General features: G+C 57.7%; 1 protein-coding gene across 1 annotated transcript in view; it reads right to left on the minus strand.

Moving 5' to 3' along the window:
* RTN4R (reticulon 4 receptor) overlaps positions 1-7220 on the minus strand; it is a 92482-nt gene extending 85262 nt beyond the window's left edge. The window contains exon 1 of the mRNA XM_059485210.1: positions 7011-7220. Within this exon, the coding sequence (XP_059341193.1) occupies positions 7011-7032 (22 nt within the window). The 5' untranslated portion in view covers positions 7033-7220. The remainder of the gene's footprint in view (positions 1-7010) is intronic.
* Between the last annotated feature and the right edge of the window lie 15522 nt (positions 7221-22742).

Raw genomic sequence — 22742 nt, forward strand, 5'->3', positions numbered from 1 at the left:
TTGTTTCCAGCAGAAGGTGCAGCACGGAGAGAGAAAACAAAGCACAGAGCGCTGGAGAGGCACCAGGGCTCCCAGAGCCAGGGAGGGAACGGGGCCAGCTCCAGCGGGACCGGGAAAAGATGGGCTGGGCTGGAAACTCCATCCAGGCAGGAGAAAAGCTGGGATGGAAACTCCATCCAGGCAGGAGAAAAGCTGGGATGGGATGGAAACTCCATCCAGGCAGGAGAAAAGCTGGGATGGGATGGAAACTACATCCAGGCAGGAGAAAAGCTGGGATGGGATGGAAACTCCATCCAGGCAGGAGAAAAGCTGGGATGGGATGGAAACTACATCCAGGCAGGAGAAAAGCTGGGATGGAAACTCACTCCCATCCAGGCCCTGAGCCTCCCTCTGCCCTGGATCCCTCTGCTCCCCTGCGGAATTGCAGCTGCGGTGGGATCAGGGCACAGCTGACATTAAAGGCTCTCAGAGCACGGGTCAAGGACAGAAATGCTGGACAAGGAGGTTCCTGGGAGTCAGCTCCAGCCAACAAGCACCAAAAGGGTTTGGAGGCTGTCAGGATGCAGCTCCTGGAAGGAAGAAGGAGCTGATGTCCAGCCCTTGTGCCAGGCTGCTCCAAGCCCCAATGTTCAACCCAGCCTTGGGCACTGCCAGGGATCCAGGGGCAGCCCCAGCTGTACCAGGGCCTGCCCACCCTGCCAGGGAACAATTCCTAATTCCCCATATAGGTCCCAGTATGTCCTGCAGGGTCAGGCAGAGGGAATTATGATGGTTGGGCTGGGCAGAGAGAAGGTGAAGGGAGATTTAATTCCAGCTGGCAGCTGAAAGGATGGCAGAGCAAAGCACACCTTGGTGTGCCAGGTGACACAGCAAGGAGCCACAGCCACGAGCTGCAGCCCGGGAGCTTCAGGTCAGACATCAGGAGAGGCTTTTCCATCAGCTCCAGTCATGGGAAAGGCCAGCAAGGCTCCATCACTGGGGCTTTCCAAAGCCCGGACAGAGCAATCCCCACAGAGCTGAGCTGGGGTGCAATGGCCCTGCTCTGGAGCCTCCCGCAGCACCTGCAGGGCTCTGGGGTCTGGCCAGCTCTGTGTGTCCCCAGAGAGGTCCCTGTCCCTGCAGGGAGTCAGCACAGGGGGCATCTGAGGGCTGCAGAGCCCCAGGGCAGCTGTGTGTAATTACCATTGATGAGGGACTGCAGCCTGGGGGGCTGGAACCAGGCCAGGGGCTCCTCCAGGAGCAGCCACACAGCAAACACGGGCACAGGACAATGTCTGCAAGGGTCTGCTGCCACCCTGGGTGTCCCACTGCCACCCTGAGTGTCCCTGCTGGCCCCCTGAGTGTCCCACTGCCACCCTGAGTGTCCCTGCTGCTGTTCTGAGTGTCCCACTGCCACCCTGGGTGTCCCACTGCCATCCTGAGTGTCCCTGCTGGCCCCCTGAGTGTCCCACTGCCATCCTGAGTGTCTCACTGCCATCCTGAGTGTCCCTGCTGCCATTCTGAGTGTCCCACTGCCACCCTGAGTGTCCCACTGCCACCCTGAGTGTCTCACTGCCATCCTGAGTGTCCCTGCTGCCATTCTGAGTGTCCCACTGCCACCCTGAGTGTCCCTGCTGCCATTCTGAGTGTCCCACTGCCACCCTGAGTGTCCCTGCTGCCATTCTGAGTGTCCCACTGCCACCCTGAGTGTCCCTGCCATGGCACCTGGCTGTCACCCCTGCTTTTACCCCTCTTTGGCACCTCTGCAGCCCCTGCTCTGACCTCACAGGGACCTAGGACGAAGTTCCCCATCACTCCTGCCCCAGCCAGGGACAGAGCCAGGGACAGAGCCAGGGACAGAGCCAGGCACCTCCAGGCCACCAAAGGGACAGGGAGCACCCATGGTGTGACCCAGGCTAGGTGAAAAAGGGCTTGGGCTGCAGACAGGCTGTGGAGGGGGACAGGGCATCTCCATCCTTGGGAAGACATCCAAGCCCCTGAGCAGCCAGATCTGGCTGTGAAACCAGCTGGGCTTTGAGCAAGAGGTTCTTTAGATCCCTCCAGGTGTATCCAGATTATAATATCCAAAATATCCCATGATTTCATGAAAGCAGACATTGTGAGCCTGGCTTGCCTGAGCCCTGCAGACAGGAGCCAGCTCTGCTCCTTGAGAGCCATCAGGGCGATGCCTCAAACTGCTGAGCTCTCCAGAAACTGAACTAAAACCCCAGCACTGGAGTGTTTGTGTTGCTTTGTTTCCAGTCTCCTGGATGCTTTGCATGTGCTTGTGGAGTGTTTCTGCTTTCCTTGACAACCAGGGAGGATTCCAAATAAAACTCAAGTGCTCTGCTGATCTCCCGGTTCCAGGAGAGGGACAATAAACGCTGTGAAATCTGCAGAGTGAAGGGTGGGAGGAAGGTGGGCCAGCCCAGAGACACAAACCTGCTGTGGATGCAACAGCAGCCCTCAGGGGATCATCAGTCTGTCACTGCCTCTGTGGCACTGCTGAGGGGGTGATCAGGGACTGCCCAGCTCCACACTCAGCTCTGGGCTCAGTTTAGCGTCCCCTGGGTCCCCTGGGACAGAACTCAGCATCACTCTGAGGACAGGGCTGGAAGAGCTGAGACAACATCACAGAAAGGCTCAGTGACCTGGGCAAGGGTACCAGGAAGGGAGAAACAAGAGCAGACTGCAGAGGCCTTCCAGGAGAACTCCCAGAGCAAAGCAGGCAGGGCAGGGGCTGTGCCACCCCACAGATGTGCTCTGTCTGTGTCACACCACAGCTGTGCTCTGTCTGTGTCACACCACAGCTGTGCTCTGTATCACACCACAGCTGTGCCCTGCTCTGTCTGTGCCACACCACAGCTGTGCCCTGCTCTGTCTGTGCCACACCACAGCTGTGCTCTCCTATGCCACACCACAGCTGTGCTCTCCTATGCCACACCACAGCTGTGCCCTGCCTGTCCCCTACCACAGCTGTGCTCTGCCCACAGGCAGGGCCTGGCCGAGAGCTGCCCCCAGCCCCAGGGAACCAGCTTTGTCACCTGCCCTGAGCCCCCACACCCCTCTGAACACCCCACAGAGGGTGAGCAGCCCCCCCAGAGCCCATTCCCTGTGTCCCAGCAGTGCCAGGCACACACAGCTCAGGCTGGGGTGAGTTTGCACATTTGAGCAAACTCTGCACAAATTCCCCCAGCACCTCCACGCAAGCACAGCAGGATCCACCCTCAGCCTCTTTCAGCTGATTAAGACTTTCCAGTACAATTGTCCCCTTTTCCCTCAGCCTCTGGAAACCTCCAGGAGTTGCAGCCACAGCAGGAAAGGGGAGGAGAAGGTGGAATTTGTGTCTCATCAGCCTCACTGCTCCCTCCCACAGCGCTGTGATGGAAGAGCCCTGACACCCTGCTCATCACAAATCCCAAACAGCTCCGGCTGGTCTGGGACGCAGCACAGAGCTGCCCACATGGCCACGAGGGACAAGCATTCTCAGAAAGTCCCAGGAGGGACAAACACTCCCAGAAATTCAGTCCCAGCCCTGGCAGGCCCCAGGCTGAGCTGCTGCCTGTGCCAGCCCCTGTGCAGTGCTGCAGGGTGGGTGCTCCTTGTTCCACGGGGGCTGTGCCTCCTGCAAGAAGAGAAAACCTCTTGAGGAACATCCAAAGAGGCGCCTGGCACTCGGAGATGTGTCTCACTGAAGGTGACAGCGGCAGAGAGCATCGCAAATCCAAGGGGAAGAGGACAAACAAACACCTGAGCCTGGAGGGAGCAGCTCCTCCCTGGCCCTGCAGGTGGATCCTGGGGGAAGGGAAGGGAAGGGAAGGGAAGGGAAGGGAAGGGAAGGGAAGGGAAGGGAAGGGAAGGGAAGGGAAGGGAAGGGAAGGGAAGGGAAGGGAAGGGAAGGGAAGGGAAGGGAAGGGAAGGGAAGGGAAGGGAAGGGAAGGGAAGGGAAGGGAAGGGAAGGGAAGGGAAGGGAAGGGGCCCCAGTACCCTCAGGCAGCAGGACTGAGCAAGGCTGAGCAGGGCTGAGTAAGGCTGTGTGTGCAGCAGCCTCAGAGCATCCTCCCCTGCCCTGCCCCCAGCTCACAGGCTCCTCACTGCTTCTGAGATGAAAGGTGGAAAATTCCCATCTGTGCTGCTGGATTCTGGTTGTTCCTTTGGAAAGCTGAGGCCCAAGTCATTGCTGGGGTCAGAAGAAGATTACCCAGGGCCTGTGGCAGCGGGCAAAGGGAATGTGGGATCTCAGTTGGGCATCCCCGTGGCCCTTGCCAGCTTCCAGCTCCACAAGATGAGCGGATGGAGCCACAGCCACTCTCCTGCCCTTGCAGAGCAGGGCAGGGAGCAGGGCAGAGCAGAGAGAGATGCTGTGCGCCAAATGTCCCCTTGCTCCTTCCCACCAGCCACTCCCTCTCCTTTCACTCCTTTATGGACACACCAGGCTCCCGGGAGGTTTCCCAAGCCCAGCCTGGAGCTCCTGAGCATTGAGGGAATTCACGTGCTGCCCACAGCCCTCCACACTTCTCACTGCTTCTCATTAACTCCTCCTCTGGCCCAGCTTTGTCTGGGAAAACATCCCAGATCCAGCAGGGAACAGTGATGTCTGCACCGGTTCAATGCCCAGGCACCAAGTGGTGCAACAGCACCTCCACCTTTCTGCCCTAAAATTCCTCTTGAAGCACATTCCTCCCTAGAAAACCTCTCCAAACACAGCCCTTGATGGCCCCATGGATACACATCTGAGCTCTCTGCCGTCGGCTGGCTAAGGGGGGACAAAGCCCAGAAAATGCAGCGGGCCCGTGATAAAAAATTTACATTATAAAGACAGGAAATACAGAATAATGCAATGAATGGTCTCTTCTCTCAAGAGGAAAAAAAAGGAGCTGCTCTCCCATCGGTGATGTTGATGTAGGTTCTCATATTACACGGGTTTGTATTCGGGTTAAAAAAAAAAAAAAAAAGAATAAGCATAGAAAGCCCTTTTTCAGTAAAAATGAATCGTGTTAATAAGGCAGCAAGTGCTGAGAACAGGGAAAGCTCTCCCTGTCCAACTGCCCCTGGTGGCTATTTCTGGCTTACAAGGCACTTGAAGCATCCTGGCAGCCCACAGTGGGAAATGTAGTCCAGATCCAGCAGGATGGACACTCAGCTAAACAGAATCCCCCAGGTTCGTGAGGACTTTCCAGCCAAACCTGCCAGCAAGGCAGCCTCTCACAGGAGCAATTCATAAACTGCAGCAGAAAAGCAAATAATTCAACCCCGAACTCCTCCAAGCCTTGTTCTATAAATAAAGCCGTTGTAACACAGTTTTTATATTTCATTATCCCCTGTGTTGTTCCACACGGCGCTGGCGGCAGCCGCGAGTGTGGGTGCGTGGGGAGAGCAGCGCTGCAGCAGCGGGGATGGAGCGAGGGGATCGGGCACACCCAGCCCTGCCCGGCTCTGACAGAGAGCCCCGGGCACAGCCTGGCACGGGCACAGCGGGGCATCGAGCCCCGGGCACAGCCCGCACCGGCCGAGCGGGCACCGAGCACCGGGCACAGCCTGGCACCGGCCGAGCAGGGCACCGAGCCATGGGCACAGCCCGCACCGGCCGAGCAGGGCACCGAGCCCCGGGCTCACACCCACGGCAGCCCGGGCAAATGGAGGCTCCGCTCTCAGCATCCCCTGCGGGCCGGGGGGAGGATGCCAGAGCCGAGCCCGCTCCCGAGGTGCTCCCCAAACAGCAATAAATTGGCCATTTCGCGTTTCACATCGACACAAAGCCTCTCGAGGAGGCAGCGTGCGGGATGGATCACAGCTCGGATGTGTCCTTTGATCGTCACAAATAAATCAGCCAGAGTGCCCTCCAAAATAGAAAGGGAAAGAGAATGGTATCTGTGTCGCTGACGGGAGCGGGAAGCGAGCCGGGCACGGCACGGAGCAGAGTCAGAGCGGGCAGAGGCTCCGCACGCCCGAACCTCCCCTGGCCAGCCCGGGAGCTCCACCATGGGCTGATCCCTCCCGTTCCAAACTGCAAACCTGGGCTGGCTCCCAGCGAGCACACCTGGGCGGCACACGCTGCTGCTCCAGCGGGCTGAGCCCGGCACCGTGTCCCTCCAAACTGGGGCCGCTTCCCGGTGCCCCCGGAGCCCGCCCAAGCGGCCACAGCACGGCGGGACCGGGGAGCTCCGGGAGCCGCCGCAGCCCCGGCCCCTGTGCCAGCCCTGCCCAGCCCCAGCCCGCACACGGGGCCGGGAAGCGAAGGTTATCGCCGAAGAGCATGGGAAAGGTTCGGGCAGAGTCCGGCCGTGCCAGGCTGCGAGCTCCGTGCCTGTCTCCTGGCGAAAGGAAAGGGGGTCCAGCCCCGCACCCCCAGCCCTTCCCAGCTTCTGGCTCCGAGCACAAAGCGGCCGGCGGGACCCTGAGCTCTGCGGGGAGCCCCCGCCGCACCCCGGAACCCTGCGGAGCCCCCGGAGCCTCCGGGAACTTCCCCGTGCGGCGGCTCCAGGAGCGGGACGGGCTCGGGCAGCGGGGTCGGGGCTGCGAGCGGGGCAAGCCGGGCTGCCCCATCCCCTCTGCCGCCCGTCCCGGCCTCTCCGCCGCGGGGTGCGGGGTGCGGGATGCGGGGTGCGGACGCGCTACCCCCGGAGGCACCAACTTCCCCCGGTCACCCCAAGGCCGATCTGAGCCAAGGCAGGCTAGGCGGCGGCTGGAGGGGGCTTAGCCCGCTGCTCCCTTTCCACCATCCCTCTGTCCTCGTTCCCTGCCGCTGCCGTGCTCGCGGCTGGAGCCGAGCCGTGCCCGGGGCTCGCTCCCCCTCCGGCCTCGCCTCCGCTCCGCTCCCGCAGCCGCGGCGCTCCCGCTCCCCCCGCGCCCTCCCCGCCGCCTCTCCCGGCCCCTCTTCTCCTCGTGGCACCTTGGCCGCTCCCGAGGACCCCACGGGGGAAAAAAGTTGCGGCGAGGGAAGTTCCCGGCGCCGGGCGGAGTTGGGGCCGCGGCCGCCGTGCCCTGCCCGGGGGAGCCGCGGCGGCGGAGGGACACCGGGGCGCACGTACCTTCAGCTATCGCCCTCTTCATCTTAGGGGTCGGGGAAGGCACGTCCGGAGGCGCAAAGTGGAGCGGCAGCGGTACAATCCTTGGGAAAGCGGGGCAGATCCCGGAGCCAAACTTCAGCCCGAGCGGGGAGCGGCGGCGCACGGGGAGGGGGGGGCGCTCCCGGTGCCCTCGCTCATCGGGGGAATGAGCAGCCCCCGAGCTGGAGTCAGCATCCAGGCGAGGCTCCCCCTCCCTGCCTCGCCTCGCCTCGCCTCGCCTCGCCTCGCCTGCCTCGCTGCCTCCTGCTCGCTCCGCCCGCCCGCCCGCCGCACGCACGGGGCCGGGGCTGCGGCGGATCCCGGCGGGGAGCGGAGCCGGCTGCGCTGGATCCCGGGAGCGAGCGGCGAGCGAGCGGGGATGGAGAGGCGATGAATGTTTTATGGGATCATGTGGTTTGACGTGAGAGGAATCAGCCTAGATCGGATTTACTGGCTGGAGGAGTGAGCGGGAGGACGGGGGAGCCGGGCACGGGCTGGCGAGGGGAGGAGGGGCCGCTCCGACGGTGCGGAGCGCGGCGGAGCCCCCGCGGTGCGGCCGCGGCCCGGGCAGGGCTGCGCGGGGCCGGGCGCTCATTCCTGGAGGAGCGGTGCCACCTAAAGGAAGCGGCGGAGAGGGACGGCCGGGCTCGGCGGGCACCGGGCCCGCTCCCTCCTCCTCCTCCTCCTCCTCCTCCTCCTCCTCCTCCTCCCCGGTCCCGCCGCAGCCGCGCCCGCACCGCCCGGGCACCGCGGCTCGGAGCCCCTCGGGAGGCAGCGGAGACCTCGGCGGGTGTTTGCCCCTGCTCTGGATCTGCGCACGGGGAGGCGGTGAGAGACATCCGAACGTGCGCTGCCTCCTCTTCCTCACCAGATTCGGCTGCGGCGGGAGCGGAGCCGCTGCTCTCCCGAGGGAAGGATGTCAGAGAGCCCTTTGAGAACTCCTCCCTGTGGCTGAGCCCTCTCGCCGTCCCTGCCCTAGGGGATCCCTCTCCCGCGGGCAGCAAGGACAGCGGCTCGCCTCAGTTTACCCACAGAGCCCGAGGGTTTCGCTGTAGCTGGATTCCCACCCTGCTGAGCCCCCCCGGCCCCTTCCCTGGTTCCTGCACGGGCAGATCCCATCTGCAGCCGGCCCATCTGGGCAGCAGAAAGATGGATTTTTATTAAGTGAACTCATTTGCTCAGCGAGGAAAGGAGGAGGAAAGGATTGCACCGGGGAAAGCTGAACATCCACGGTATGGGGAGGTGGTGGCTCTGTCCCTGCTAGGCAGAGCTTCAGCTGCCACCAGATCCGTGGACAATGTGTGCCTGTGTCTGTATCCATGTGAAACCCCACCTGGGACTCTGCATTCAGCCCTGGCGCCCCCACATATGGGACAGGGAGCTCTGGGAGCAGCTCTGGGCTGGAGCCCCTCCCCTGGGAGCCGGGCTGGGAGCTGGGATTGATCAGAGAAGGTTGTGTGGAGACCTCACAGCACCTGCCAGGGTCTGAAGGGGCTGCAAGGAAGCCAGGGAGGGACTTTTCATCAAGAACTGGAGGGACAGGACACAGGGAATGGCTCCCAGTGCCAGAGGGCAGGGCTGGATGGGATATTGGGAATTGGGAATTGTTCCCTGGCAGGGTGGGCAGGCCCTGGCACAGGGTGCCCAGAGCAGCTGTGGCTGCCCCTGGATCCCTGGCAGTGCCCAAGGCCAGGCTGGACATTGGGGCTGGGAGCTGCCTGGGACAGTGGGAGGTGTCCCTGCCATGGCAGGGGGGGCACTGAGGGGGCTTTAAGGTCCCTTCCAGCCCAATCCATTCTGAGGTTCTATAATGTGTGCAATTGTTTTTACCTGTGTACACTGGGTATAGAAATGCTACTGAGCCTTCATTCCTCACTGGGTTTGTCACCCCAATATTGGCCATCTCTCCAGCTCGCCCTTGGGGTTGTCGTCACAACCACATCCCTCCAAGGCCTGCCCACTTTCCACCTTCCCATGTAGGCATCACTGCAAGTTGAGCCAGGGTTCAGTTTCTCCTGTGTGCAAAACCAGAGGCTGAGGGTGCTCCCACTGACCCAGCCCACAATCATCTGTGGAACAAAGAAACTCCACCAAAGGCACCCAGCTGGACACTTGGGGCAGCTGGCGGTGATTTACTCAGTGTGGGCCTTGTTTGTGCCAACAGCCTCAGCTGGCCCGAGGTGCTGGGATCAGAGTCACAGCAGGGGCTGGGTTAGAAGGGACCTAAAGGCTCATTGGGCTCCAATCCCTGCTGTGGGCAGGGTTATCTTCAATAGGTCCTTGAAACCCCATCTGAAAATGACCCAGGAGAGCTGTCCAGACCCCCTCTAAGTGCAGATGTGATTCTGTGCAGCCCAGGGCCTGCAGCCCCTTCCTGCAGCGCCTGCAGAGGGCAGGTGGCACCTGGGGAGGGCAGGGGCTCCCTCTGGCCACTCTCTTTCTGCTCCTCCAGAGTGCCAAGGTGCAGAGGTGATTCCCTAATCCTCTTCCTTCCCACACCTCCAGCCCAGCTCAGGCATGCCCTGATCCCCTCTGCCCCTCCTGCCTTGCCTGCCCCCTTCCCTCTGTTTGCTCTTGGTAACTCCCAGCTGCCTCCTGCCCATCCTGGATTTTCCAGGAGCCCTGTACGTACTGAATGAACAGGAGAGCTCTGGATGAACATGCTGCCAGAGGGGCAGAGTGCCCACAGCTGGAACACTGGGTCATTCTTGGGTGCCTGGGCCAGCCCATGGCAGGAGCAGCAGGGTTTTCTGGGAATGCCAGGAGAGGTGAGCTCTGGGAAGAGAGCAGGAGCATTCCTGTGCAATGTGGTGCAGCACACTCTGCTGTTTATGGACATCTCATGGGAGGGAGGCTGATCCCACCCTGCCCTGCTCTTGCTGCAGTGGCAGCCCAGGTTAGGAATGTTCTGCTCCTCCCTTTTGAACACACCTGCAAGCACTCCTGTTCCAGCAGTGCCCTCTGACTCCACCATCCCAAGTGGTGCAGCAGGAGAGAGAGGTCACAACGTGCAGGGCATCAAAATAGCAGCAGAAGAAAGGGCCCTGGAGCTGGAATTTCCTGGGAGAGGGCTGGAAGGTGAGCAGGAGCACTGAAGGAGTTAATTGAAGCTCTAGTCACAGGCCCAAAAATTCCTGGTTGTACGAGGGAGGCAGCGGTTGTTTGGCTGACATTTCTGAAAGGTTAATCTGGAAATGGAGAGAACACATCTGTACAGGGCTGGGGCTGCTCTTGCTGCAGATCCTGCCCCTCCTCGGGCTGTTTGCCCCAGCAGCTGTGGCACAGAGGTCACTGGGAGGCAGCTGGGGCTGTGACATTGGCATGCAGGGATGCTCCAGGGTGTGCTCGGGCCTGTCCTGCCCCAGGCTGTGGCACAAGGCACAGAAACTGAGAAACTGCTTCTGCTGCTGTGTGCCCGTGCTGGACACCTGTGCTTCATGTTTCTGTGTCATCTGTGCCACCCATTGCTGTGTGTGACACCTGTGCTGCCCATTGCTGTGTGTGTGACACCTGTGCTTCCCACTGCTCTGTGTGTGACACCTGTGCTGCCCATTGCTCTGTATGTGACACCTGTGCTGCCCATTGCTGTGTGTGTGTGACACCTGTGCTTCCCAATTCCCTGTGTGGGACACCTGTGTTCCCATTGCTGTGTGTGTGACACCTGTGCTTCCCATTGCTCTGTGTGTGTGTGTGACACCTGTGCTTCCCACTGCTGTGTGTGTGACATCTGTGCTGCCCATTGCTGTGTGTGTGACACCTGTGCTGCCCATTGCTGTGTGTGTGTGACACCTGTGCTTCCCATTGCTGTGTGACACCTGTGCTTCCCATTGCTGTGTGACACCTGTGCTTTCCATTGCTGTGTGACACCTGTGCTGCCCATTGCTGTGTGTGTGTGTGACACCTGTGCTTCCCACTGCCCTGTGTGATACCTGTGCTTCCCATTTCCCTGTGTGACACCTGTGCTTCCCATTGCTGTGTGTGTGACACCTGTGCTTCCCATTGCTGTGTGTGTGTGACACCTGTGCTGCCCATTGCTGTGTGTGACACCTGTGCTTCCCATTGCTGTGTGTGTGACATCTGTGCTGCCCATTGCCCTGTGTGACACCTGTGCTTCCCATTGCTGTGTGTGTGTGACACCTGTGCTGCCCATTGCTGTGTGTGTGACACCTGTGCTTCCCATTGCTCTGTGTGTGTGACACCTGTGCTTCCCATTGCTGTGTGACACCTGTGCTTCCCATTGCTGTGTGTGTGACACCTGTGCTTCCCAATTCCCTGTGTGTGACACCTGTGCTTCCCATTGCTGTGTGTGTGTGACACCTGTGCTTTCCATTGCTGTGTGACACCTGTGCTGCCCATTGCTGTGTGTGTGTGACACCTGTGCTTCCCACTGCCCTGTGTGACACCTGTGCTTCCCATTTCCCTGTGTGACACCTGTGCTTCCCATTGCTGTGTGTGTGTGACACCTGTGCTTCCCATTGCTGTGTGACACCTGTGCTGCCCATTGCTGTGTGTGACACCTGTGCTTCCCATTTCCCTGTGTGACACCTGTGCTTCCCAATTCCCTGTGTGACACCTGTGCTTCCCATTGCTGTGTGACACCTGTGCTGCCCATTGCTGTGTGTGACACCTGTGCTTCCCATTGCTGTGTGACACCTGTGCTTCCCATTGCTGTGTGTGTGTGACACCTGTGCTGCCCATTGCTGTCTGTGTGACACCTGTGCTTCCCAATTCCCTGTGTGTGTGTGACACCTGTGCTTCCCATTGCCCTGTGTGACACCTGTGCTTCCCATTGCTGTGTGTGACACCTGTGCTTCCCATTGCTGTGTGTGTGTGACACCTGTGCTTCCCATTGCTGTGTGTGACACCTGTGCTGCCCATTGCTGTGTGTGTGACACCTGTGCTGCCCATTGCTGTGTGTGTGTGACACCTGTGCTTTCCATTGCTGTGTGACACCTGTGCTTCCCATTGCTGTGTGTGTGTGACACCTGTGCTTCCCAATTCCCTGTGTGTGACACCTGTGCTTCCCATTGCTGTGTGTGTGTGACACCTGTGCTGCCCATTGCTGTGTGTGACACCTGTGCTTCCCATTGCTGTGTGTGTGACATCTGTGCTGCCCATTGCTGTGTGTGTGACACCTGTGCTTCCCATTGCTCTGTGTGTGTGACACCTGTGCTTCCCATTGCTGTGTGTGTGACACCTGTGCTTTCCATTGCTGTGTGTGTGACACCTGTGCTTCCCATTGCTCTGTGTGTGTGACACCTGTGCTTCCCATTGCTGTGTGTGTGACACCTGTGCTTTCCATTGCTGTGTGTGTGACACCTGTGCTTTCCATTGCTGTGTGACACCTGTGCTTCCCATTGCTGTGTGTGTGACACCTCTGCTTCCCATTGCTGTGTGTGTGACACCTGTGCTTCCCAATTCCCTGTGTGTGACACCTGTGCTTCCCATTGCTGTGTGTGTGTGACACCTGTGCTTCCCATTGCTGTGTGTGTGTGACACCTGTGCTTCCCATTGCTGTGTGTGTGTGTGACACCTGTGCTTTCCATTGCTGTGTGACACCTGTGCTGCCCATTGCTGTGTGTGTGTGACACCTGTGCTTCCCACTGCCCTGTGTGACACCTGTGCTTCCCATTTCCCTGTGTGACACCTGTGCTTCCCATTGCTGTGTGTGTGTGACACCTGTGCTTCCCATTGCTGTGTGACACCTGTGCTTCCCATTGCTGTGTGTGTGTGACACCTGTGCTTCCCATTTCCCTGTGTGACACCTGTGCTTCCCATTGCTGTGTGTGTGTGACACCTGTGCTGCCCATTGCTGTGTGTGTGTGACACCTGTGCTGCCCATTGCTGTGTGTGACACCTGTGCTTCCCAATTCCCTGTGTGTGTGTGACACCTGTGCTTCCCATTGCCCTGTGTGACACCTGTGCTTCCCATTGCCCTGTGTGACACCTGTGCTTCCCATTGCTGTGTGACACCTGTGCTGCCCATTGCTGTGTGTGTGACACCTGTGCTGCCCATTGCTGTGTGTGTGACACCTGTGCTGCCCATTGCTGTGTGTGACACCTGTGCTGCCCATTGCTGTGTGTGTGTGACACCTGTGCTGCCCATTGCTGTGTGTGTGACACCTGTGCTTTCCATTGCTGTGTGTGTGACACCTGTGCTTCCCATTTCCCTGTGTGACATCTCTGCTCCCCATTTCTCTGTGTGCAAGGGGGTGTCCCGCAGCAGGTGGTGCAGGAGGGGAGTGCCAGGCAGTAGATCTGTGGGGGAGCTGGGCGCTCACAGTTGCAGTGACTCTGGAGAGCAGCCAGCCTCCTCGAGATGAAGCCTCCTTGCTTTGACTGGATAATTACATGTTCATCTCTACCTGATGCTTAATCACACTGGGATCAGTTCTCTTCCTGCACGTTGGGAGTCTTGTTTGCACAGTGGCATCCCTCCCTGCTCTTTCCAGCTGTGAGCACAGGGCTCCCAAACGATTTAGGGCACATTCCTGGGCCTGTGGGCACTGAGGGAGGTGGATGTGGGGAAATAGGGCACATGAAATGGGAATTCATTGCCCTTTGCTGTGCTCACACCCACTGTGACAGTGTTCACAGGGGTCTTAGGATGAGGGAAGAGACGGAGATCTGACTCCATGTAACAGAAGTCTTCATTTATTATTTTATGATATATATTACATTAAAACTATACTAAAAAGAATAGAAGAAAAAATTCTCATCAGAAGGCTAACTAAGAATGGAAAAGAATGAATCACCAAAGGCTTGTGGCTTGGACAGAGAGCCAGCTGAGTGTGATTGGCCATTAATTACAAACAACCACATGAGACCAATCACAGATGCACCTGTTGCATTCCACAGCAGCAGATAATCATTGTTTACATTTTTTTCCTGAGGCGTCTCAGCTTCTCAGAAAGAAAAAATCCCAAGAAAGATTTTTAATGAAAAGATGTCTGCGACACACTCACCTCTTTCTTTTTTAGCAGAGCCTAAAGGAATTGACTCCTGAATCCCAGTATTGAATACAGTGTATCTTGCTCTGCTCCAGAACAGGCTTTTCACCTTTCTCCCTCATGGCCTTGTGGCTGCAGCTGTCCTGTGTCTGATGGGGCTGGGAGCACCTGAAAACACCTCTGAGAGAAGCCAGATGCAGAAAAGGGCACCAAAAGACCAGGAGTGTTTTTCTAGTGTAAGGGGGACAAGATGCTCTTTTAAGGTCCCTTCCAGCCCAGACCATCCTGGCACTCTGCCTTGAGTCTCTGCCACGTTCTGGCGCTGCTGTGCTCCCAGGAGGCAGGGGGAGATGTGGGCAGGCAGCAGCTGGGGATGTCACCTGCTGCAGTGTGACACCCCTGTGGCACAGTCACCTGCAGAGGCACAGGAACACCTTCCAAAGCATTGTCCCCTGCTCTGGGGCCTGCAGAGTCACCTGCACAGACACAGGAACACCTTCCAAAGGAGTGTCCCCTGCTTTGGGGCCTGCAGAGTCACCTGCACAGACACGGAAACACCTTCCAAAGGAGTGTCCCCTCCGCTGGGGCCTGCAGAGACACAGAAACACCTTCCAAAGCATTGTCCCCTGCTCTGGGGCCTGCAGAGACACCTGCACAGACACGGAAACACCTTCCAAAGGAGTGTCCCCTGTGCTGGGGCCTGCAGAGACACAGAAACACCTTCCAAAGGAGTGTCCCCTGCTCTGGGGCCTGCAGAGTCACCTGCACAGACACAGGAACACCTTCCAAAGGAGTGTCCCCTGCTCTGGGGCCTGCAGAGTCACCTGCACAGACACAGGAACACCTTCCAAAGGAGTGTCCCCTGCTCTGGGGCCTGCAGAGTCACCTGCACAGACACAGGAACACCTTCCAAAGGAGTGTCCCCTGCGCTGGGGCCAGGCATGGGCACAGCACAGGGCACACCCAACTACAGAGCTAAAGAGGCTCTCTAGAGCCACCACCACTGCCCTGCTGACAGAGTTTGTGTTTGACACCTTCTACCTGCTGACTTTGTGAAGGGCACAAGGCCATGGCTCTGTCCTGGGCATTTCCAGCAGCTGGAGCATGGCCCCTGCAGCCTGGGGGGCACTGGGAGGTGCTGGGGGGCACTGGGAGGTGCTGGGGGGCACTGGGGGGCACTGGGGGCCACTGGGACACACTGGGGGCACTGGGACACACTGGGGGACACTGAGACACACTGGGGGCACTGGGACACACTGGGGGCACTGGGAAGCACTGGGGGGCACTGGGAAGCACTGGGGGCACTGGGAGGCACTGGGAGGCTCTGGGGGGCACTGGGAGCACTGGGAGGGCACTGGGGAGCACTGGGGGGCACTGGGAGGCACTAGGGACCACTGGGAGGCTCTGGGGGGCACTGGGAGGCATTGGGGGACTCTGAGAAGGACTGGAGGGCACTGGGAGGCTCTGGGGGGCACTGGGAGCACTGGGAGGGCACTGGGGGGCACTGGGGGGCACTGGAGGACACTGAGGAGGCTCTGGGGGGCACTGGAAGGCTCTACATCAGCAGGGCTCCTGGGCCGGGGCAGCACTCAGGGAAAATCTGTGCTGACAGGATTTGTCCAGGCACCCAGGGCAGCTCCTGCTCCATTTTCAGTGCCTGCACTGATGCACTGCTGTGGGCAGGGAAGTTCTGTGCTGGCAGAGGGACTCTTGGAGCAGAACAGATACCAAGACTGAACCATCATACCTGCACAGAAAACAATATAAATAAATACAAAAATATATAAAGTAAATAAAATATAAATATAAATATATAAAATATAAATTAAATTAAATAAAATATAAATATAAATACATATATGAAATATAAAATTATATAAATTAAATAAAATACAAATATAAACACATGTATAAAATATAAAATATATAAATTAAATAAAATATAAATATAAATACAAATATAAAACATATAAATTAAATAAAATATAAATACAATATAAACCAGGTATTTTACACATAACTGTATGATGAGCAGTTGATGTGAAGTAGTGGCAGGTGGAACCTTGTTCTGGGATCATTCTCCAGAGCTCCTCAGCTCCCACAGGAAGTGCCACAGAGAGAAGGAGCCCAGGTGCCCACAGGAGGAATTTCCTGGGCAGGAGGAGGGGCAGGCACTGAGCTCTGCTCTGGGACAGGGACAGCACCCAGGCCATGGCTGGAGCTGGGCCAGGGCAGCTCAGGCTGAGCTCAGGGCAAGGTTCTTCCCCCAGAGGGTGCTGGCACTGCCCAGGCTGCCCAGGGAATGGGCACGGCCCCGAGGCTGCCAGAGCTCCAGGAGCCTTTGGGCAGCACTGCCAGGGATGGACAGGGTGGGGTTGTTGGGGGTCTGGGCAGGGACAGGGGCTGGATCAGTGATCCCTGTGGGTCCCTCCTGCTCAGGAGATTTTCTGGTTCTCTGACCTCTCCCAGCCTGAGGCTCAGAAGGTGGAAATGCTTTCTGTAATTGTCTGGAAAGGATTTTCTATGCCCATAAAATCCAATGGAGCCAAATCAGAGGCATTTCAGATTTGGAGCTGTGGCTCCATCTGCTCTTCCCTGTGCCTGACCCACACCAGGGTCACATCCCAGCCTCCTGCGCCACCTCCAGCCCTCCCTGCCTGGGCACACTCCTGATCCTGGAGCTCAGGGGCAATGAGCCAACACTGAATGCAGGAAAAGCTCCCTGTGGGGCCCGTTTGTGTCAGGAATGAAGGAGTCATATCTGAGTGGGCAGCGCTGCCAGGGATGGACATGGTGGGATTGATGGGGGTCTGGGCAGGGACAGGAGCTGGGCTGGATGATCCTGGGGGTCCCTCCAGCTCACACAGGTGATGTGCCAGGCCTGGTTTCAGTGAGCTCTGGGTCCCAGAGCACCGCAGAGGCTGCCCAGGGCCAGAACACAGAGCACAGAGGCATGGCCTGCCACCCCCGGCACCCTCTGCAGGGACACAGGACATGGCAGGGGCTGGCCCCTGGCCTGGTGTGAGCTGTGCCTGGCTCCAGCCCTGCCAGCTGCTCAGCTCATCAGCTCAGGGAGAGGCAGGGAGGGTCTGAGCTGTGCCCTGGGCTGCTCTGCCCCTCCTGCCGTGAAACTGCATCAGGGCCAGGCCGGGCTGGGCTGGGCCGGGCTGGGCTGGGCTGAACTGGGCAGGGCTGAACTGGGCAGGGCCAGGCTGGGCTGGGCCGGGCCGGGCAGGGCTGGGCTGGGCTGAACTGGGCAGGGCTGAACTGGGCAGGGCCAGGCTGGGCTGGGCTGGGCCGGGCTGGGCTGGGCTGGGCTGAACTGGGCAGGGCTGAACTGGGCAGGGCCAGGCTGAACTGGGCAGGGCCAGGCTGGGCTGGGCTGGGCCGGGCTGGGCTGGGCTGGGCCGGGCTGGGCTGGGCCGGGCTTGGGCTGGGCTGAACTGGGCAGGGCCAGGCTGGGCTGGGCTGGGCTGGGCCGGGCTTGGGCTGGGCTGAACTGGGCAGGGCCAGGCTGGGCTGGGCTGGGCTGGGCTGGGCTGGGCTGGGCTGGGCTGGGCTGGGCCGGGCTGGGCCGGGCTGGGCTGGGCTGGGCTGGGCTGGACTGGGCTAGGCCAGGCTGGGCAAGGAGAGAAAAGCTCCCCGCTGTCAGTCCATGGCAGGCCTGCTGTGAAGGATCAGAAGGGTTTTCTGGGAATGCCAGGAGAGGTGAGCTCTGGGAAGAGAGCAGGAGCATTGCTGTGGAGGCTGCACCTGTGTCAGTGCACCCAGCCCTGCCTCTCGAGCCAGCCCCTGGCTGCTGCTGCTCCCAGCAGTGAGTGATGGCCCTGGCAGCTCCTGCTCCGTGATTTCCCTCACATTTCAGCCTCCCTGCCTGAGCAATGGGGTCGGTGTTGGACGAGTTGTTCCTGTAAATCATCCCAGCACCGCTCCAGCCTGACATATCAATCCCCTCTGGAAAAGGTTCCCACCTGGTCCTGGCAGTGCTGCTGAGGTTGGAATGTGCCAGGAATCCTTCAGAAGGCTCTGCAGGAAGGGCTGCTGATTTATGCAGGCATCTCTTGCAGAAAGCTGCTCCCTTTGCAGCCCTGGGGAGACTCACCTGGCTGAGGGGCTGAGGGCTCCCCCTGGGCTTGGGGCTGCCCAGAGCTCGCCCTGCACTCACTGTGAGCAGCTGGGAACAGGCAGGGAATCTCAGAATGGTTTGGGGGACACCTCCCACTGTCCCAGGCTGCTCCCAGCCCCAGTGTCCAGCCTGGCCTTGGGCACTGCCAGGGATCCAGGGGCAGCCACAGCTGCTCTGGGCACCCTGTGCCAGGGCCTGCCCACCCTGCCAGGGAACAATTCCCAATTCCCAATATCCCATCCATCCCTGCCCTCTGGCACTGGGAGCCATTCCCTGCGTCCTGTCCCTCCATCCCTTGTCCCCAGTCCCTCTCCAGCTCTCCTGGAGCCCCTTCAGGCCCTGCAAGGGACTCTGAGCTCTCCCTGGAGCCTTCTCCTCTCCAGGTGAGCACCCCCAGCTCTCCCAGCCTGGCTGCAGAACAGAGTGAACAGGAAAGAGGGAGAGGTGAGGGAAAGCTGGTTTTAAGATTTATTCAATTCTCATTGTGCTCTGATTTTTTGGTAATAATTTCAATCACTATCCCCAGGTTCAGGCTGTTGTGCCTGTGATGGTGACCAGGGAGGGATCTCTGCCAGTGTTTACCTCTCCCTCTATTTTCTCTCCCCTTTCCAGTTGCAGAGGGCACTGATAAAGCAGCTTTGGTGGGCACCCAACATCCAGCCGGGGCCAGCCCACCCCAGAGATTCTGCACGTGCAGGGGAGGGGGAGAGGTGCAGCAAGGTCTGAACAAAGACCTGACAGCAAAAGCTGCTCCTGCACAGAGCTGGGCCAGGGGAGCCCTGTGCATTCCATGGGTATAGGATTGACGGGGGTAACACAGTGCGGAAGGACAGACACCGGAGATCTCTGAGGCCAGGTCAGGAACTTGGGGTTCATTGCAAAGGGCCTGGGTGCAGGGCCCTGCTGGGAGCTGCCAAACACAGCTGGAGCAGGGCTGAGAGAAGAGAGGGGGAGAGACGATGAGAGAGTGAGAGAGTAAAAGGGTAAGAGAGCGAGGTTCCCGTTACAATACAATAAATCTTCTTCTGTGCTGAATATTCTAATTCTCACTAACCAATCTAGTACAAGATACAAATCCTATAGCATTTACATTAAGCCTATAAGAATCATTACATCACCATACCGTGTTACATTTTAAACCCTAAAAACTCCTCTTTGGCCCCTTCTGCCAAGCTGTAGGGTCTGCTCTGACCCTTGGGCCTGTCTGCAAGCAGAGGGTGTTGTTCCATCAAAAGGGGATCACCTTCAGCTGGCCATGCCATTGTTTTCCAGTTGTTCAGTAACTGAGGTATCTCAAAGCTTGCTTTCATTTCAATCTCACTTATAGTTTCTATATTCTCAAAATCTTTTACCAGACAATCATATTGATAAGGCTTTCCTGTTTCATCTTCCCCAACACATGGGTGCTGGGGCTGGGCTGGCAGTGTTGGGTGTCCCCAGGCCAGCCCAGCACAGCCGTGGTCTCTTCATCCCTGCAGCAGCTGCTCTCAGCCCCACCCCAATGCCAAGCTCCAGGCAGACCCAGCATCCACACCCAGCAGGTTTTTGGGGTGCAAAGCCTCCCAGCAGCCCCAGTCCCAGGTGCTGAGACCATCCTGCAGCCTGGGTGTGTGTTGGACACACAGCCAAGCAGTGGGAAGGGTCCTGGGAGCAGAAGCTGAAGAATGGCTGCTCCAGCCCAGCTGATGCCTGAACTTTTTTGCTTTTTCTGTATTTTTCATGTATTTGTGACTTTGTAGACCATTAAAATGTGTTTATGCAGCTCCTGGTATTTTTCTTATCCTTTCTTTTAGATTTCAGAGTAAGAAGCTAACCTTCTAACACATTCCTGGAATGCTATTTAGTCATATTTTCAAGTTGAGGACCTACAAGAAGAACACTCCATTTTCTAATCAGAATTGGAGAACACATAACGACAAGTGAGGCAAAGAAACCCTGGACCAACTCCAGTGGGGCAGTACCTGGGCGAAAAATTACCTAACCAACTGCTCTTCTACTTGGACAATATTTGTTAGATATGCTAGTTTGGTAAACCTCTAAAAATTGTAAAAATACAATACTGGGTGTGCCCATGACCACTGGGACACCTGGAAGCTTCCAAATAAAAGTCTGCTTTTATTTGACTATTTTAGCCCTGTTACAGGAGTTTCCTCTGTTGATTCTGCACAGTCTCAGCTGTAGGACCCAGCTGGGGTCTCTGCTCTGAGCTCTGGTCTCCAGGGCTCTGCTGTTCCAGGGCAGCACTGGGTGGGCTGGGCTGCAATCCATAGGTTATTTGTCTGGTGTCTGAGGGCTCAGCTTCGTGTTTTCCCCCAGTCTGCAACCCATGAGTGTCACAGACATCTTTTATCAAAAATTCTTAGGATTTTTCCTCCTGAGAAGCTGAGAGACCTCAAGAACAAAATGTAAACATTGATTATCTGCTGCTGTGGAATGCAACAGGTGCATCTGTGATTGGCCCATGCTGGATATTTGTAATTAATGGCCAATCACAGTCAGCTGGCTCGGATAGAGAGCTGAACCACAAACCTTTGTTATCATTCTTTCTATTCTATTCTTAGCCAGCCTTCTGATGAAACCTTTTCTTCTATTCTTTTGGTATAGTTTTAATGTAATATATATCATAAAATAATAAATCAAGCCTTCTGAAGCATGGAGTCAGATCCTCATCTCTTCCCTCATCCAAGAACCTCTGTGAACACGTCACACATGGATTATTTGTCTGGTATCAGGGCTCAGCGCCATGTTTTCCTCCAGTTTGCAATCCATGGGTTATTTGTCTGATATCTGAGGGCTCAGCTCCATGTTTCCCTCCAGTCTGCAATCCATGGGTTATTTCTCTGGTATCGGGGCTCAGCTTGGTGCCTTCCTCCAGTCCAAGGTGGGCGGGACATCCCTGCTCAGCCTTCCTCTGCCTCGAGGCACCTGGCTGTGGCTTCTCCTCACTCTGTTTGTTTGTTTGTTTGTTTTCCATTTCCTTGTGTATTTCTCAGGCTGACCCCTGCTCTCCCAAGGCCCCTGGCTGTCCTGGCAGCTGCAGGAAGGCTCTGGAGAGCCCTGGCAGAAAATGAGCACGGGATTTGTGCCTGGAGCAGCTGCCCCTGCAGCCCCATCCCGAGCTCAGAGGTGTCACAGAGGAATGAGAGCATGGCAGCAGCAGCTGACCAGTCACAGCAGCTCTGATTTCAGATCTGCAGTGCTCCCAGCAGAGTTAGCAAATGAGTTGCAGACCGGGAACTATCTGCAAATAGTTTCCAATAATGAATTGAGGTGTGAAAGCTGCAATCTGCTCTGAGACAATCTGTAAACAGAGGGAAGGAAAATTCACCAAAATAAATTATTCATTTTGGATTACTCCTCTAGCTCATGTCTTAACTTGAAAATCTCCAGGGCCTGCAGAGTCTTCGGGGGACGCTGCTGTTCCCTGAGCAGAGCTGAGCTGGGCAGGCACAGGGTGTGAGGCACAGCAGGGCACCCCTGGCAGCTCTCCTGCCCCCAGGGATGGGCATTGCTACCAAACAGGGCTGTCCAGGGGCACTGAAGGTAAATCCATTCCAGACCAAAGATTGGACTCTTTCCCTTTAGGTGCTGCCATCAGCAAAGGGCAAAGAGAACCAGCCTGCAGCAGGAACCAGAGCAGGGACTGGGGAATGGGGGAGGACACAGGGGTAGATAGGGGGGCAGGGCAGGCTGGGGGAAAAGCACAATTTCCATAGACCAGCCCGTGTGGGGCACACAGATGTGACCACCATGGTGTGCCAGCCCTGGGTGGGGCCATTGGAGGGGCTGGGTGTGCTGTGATGCACCAGGAACTGTGCCCAGCCACCCTTTGAAACCTTCCAGGCAGCCTGAGGAGGAGAAATTGGCCCTGGGGAAGAAGGAGGAGATCGCCAAGAACAGCCTGGAAGTCCCTGGGGCACAACAGGAGGAACCCCCAGGCAAGGGGAGCCACGAACAGGCTGTGCCCAAGGGATGTGAGGCACTCAGTGAGCCACCCCCTGCACGGCTCCCTGATGGGGCTGGCATGGCACTTGGCATGGCACTGGCATGGCCCTTGGCATGGCCCTTGGCATGGCTTGGTGCTGGAGCACCTGGCTAAAGAGCAGAAAAACTGCTCATGGAAAAGAGAAACCAACAGAGCTGGAGGAAGGTGCAAGATGGGAAGCTGGGGTAGAGCAGGGATTGATTGCTCAGTTATCTGCTAAGATTGGCTTGAGCTGTTCCTGGGCCCCTCTAGGCAGGACCTCCAGCTGGGACAGGCCAGGTTTAAGCAGCTCTGTCACTCTGCCCCATGGATCTCCAGGCACCACAGTCTGGCTCCTCAGTTTTCAGCCCTTTTAGTCAGTCCCCAGTGCTCAACCTCCCCATGGGAAGCAGCAGAGTGGGCTGGAGCACACTGAGGCATTTCAGAGAGGGATAAGGCAGTATTGTCTTCTTTAGTCAGAATTAAACAGGTAAATACAATTCTAGTGTGTGTTTTCCTGATAATGTAATGCATGGAACTGCAGGGAAGAGCAAAGTCCAGAGCAGAATTCTCCAGTACTGACTGTGCCAAACTGGGCAGAAGATTGGAGAACCAAAGCATTGCTCCCACTCCAAGGAGGTTTTAGTCTAAACCTGACTCCAGACATCACCTGG

Source organism: Ammospiza nelsoni, chromosome 18, assembly GCF_027579445.1.
Source record: "Ammospiza nelsoni isolate bAmmNel1 chromosome 18, bAmmNel1.pri, whole genome shotgun sequence".
Taxonomy (NCBI): domain Eukaryota; kingdom Metazoa; phylum Chordata; class Aves; order Passeriformes; family Passerellidae; genus Ammospiza; species Ammospiza nelsoni.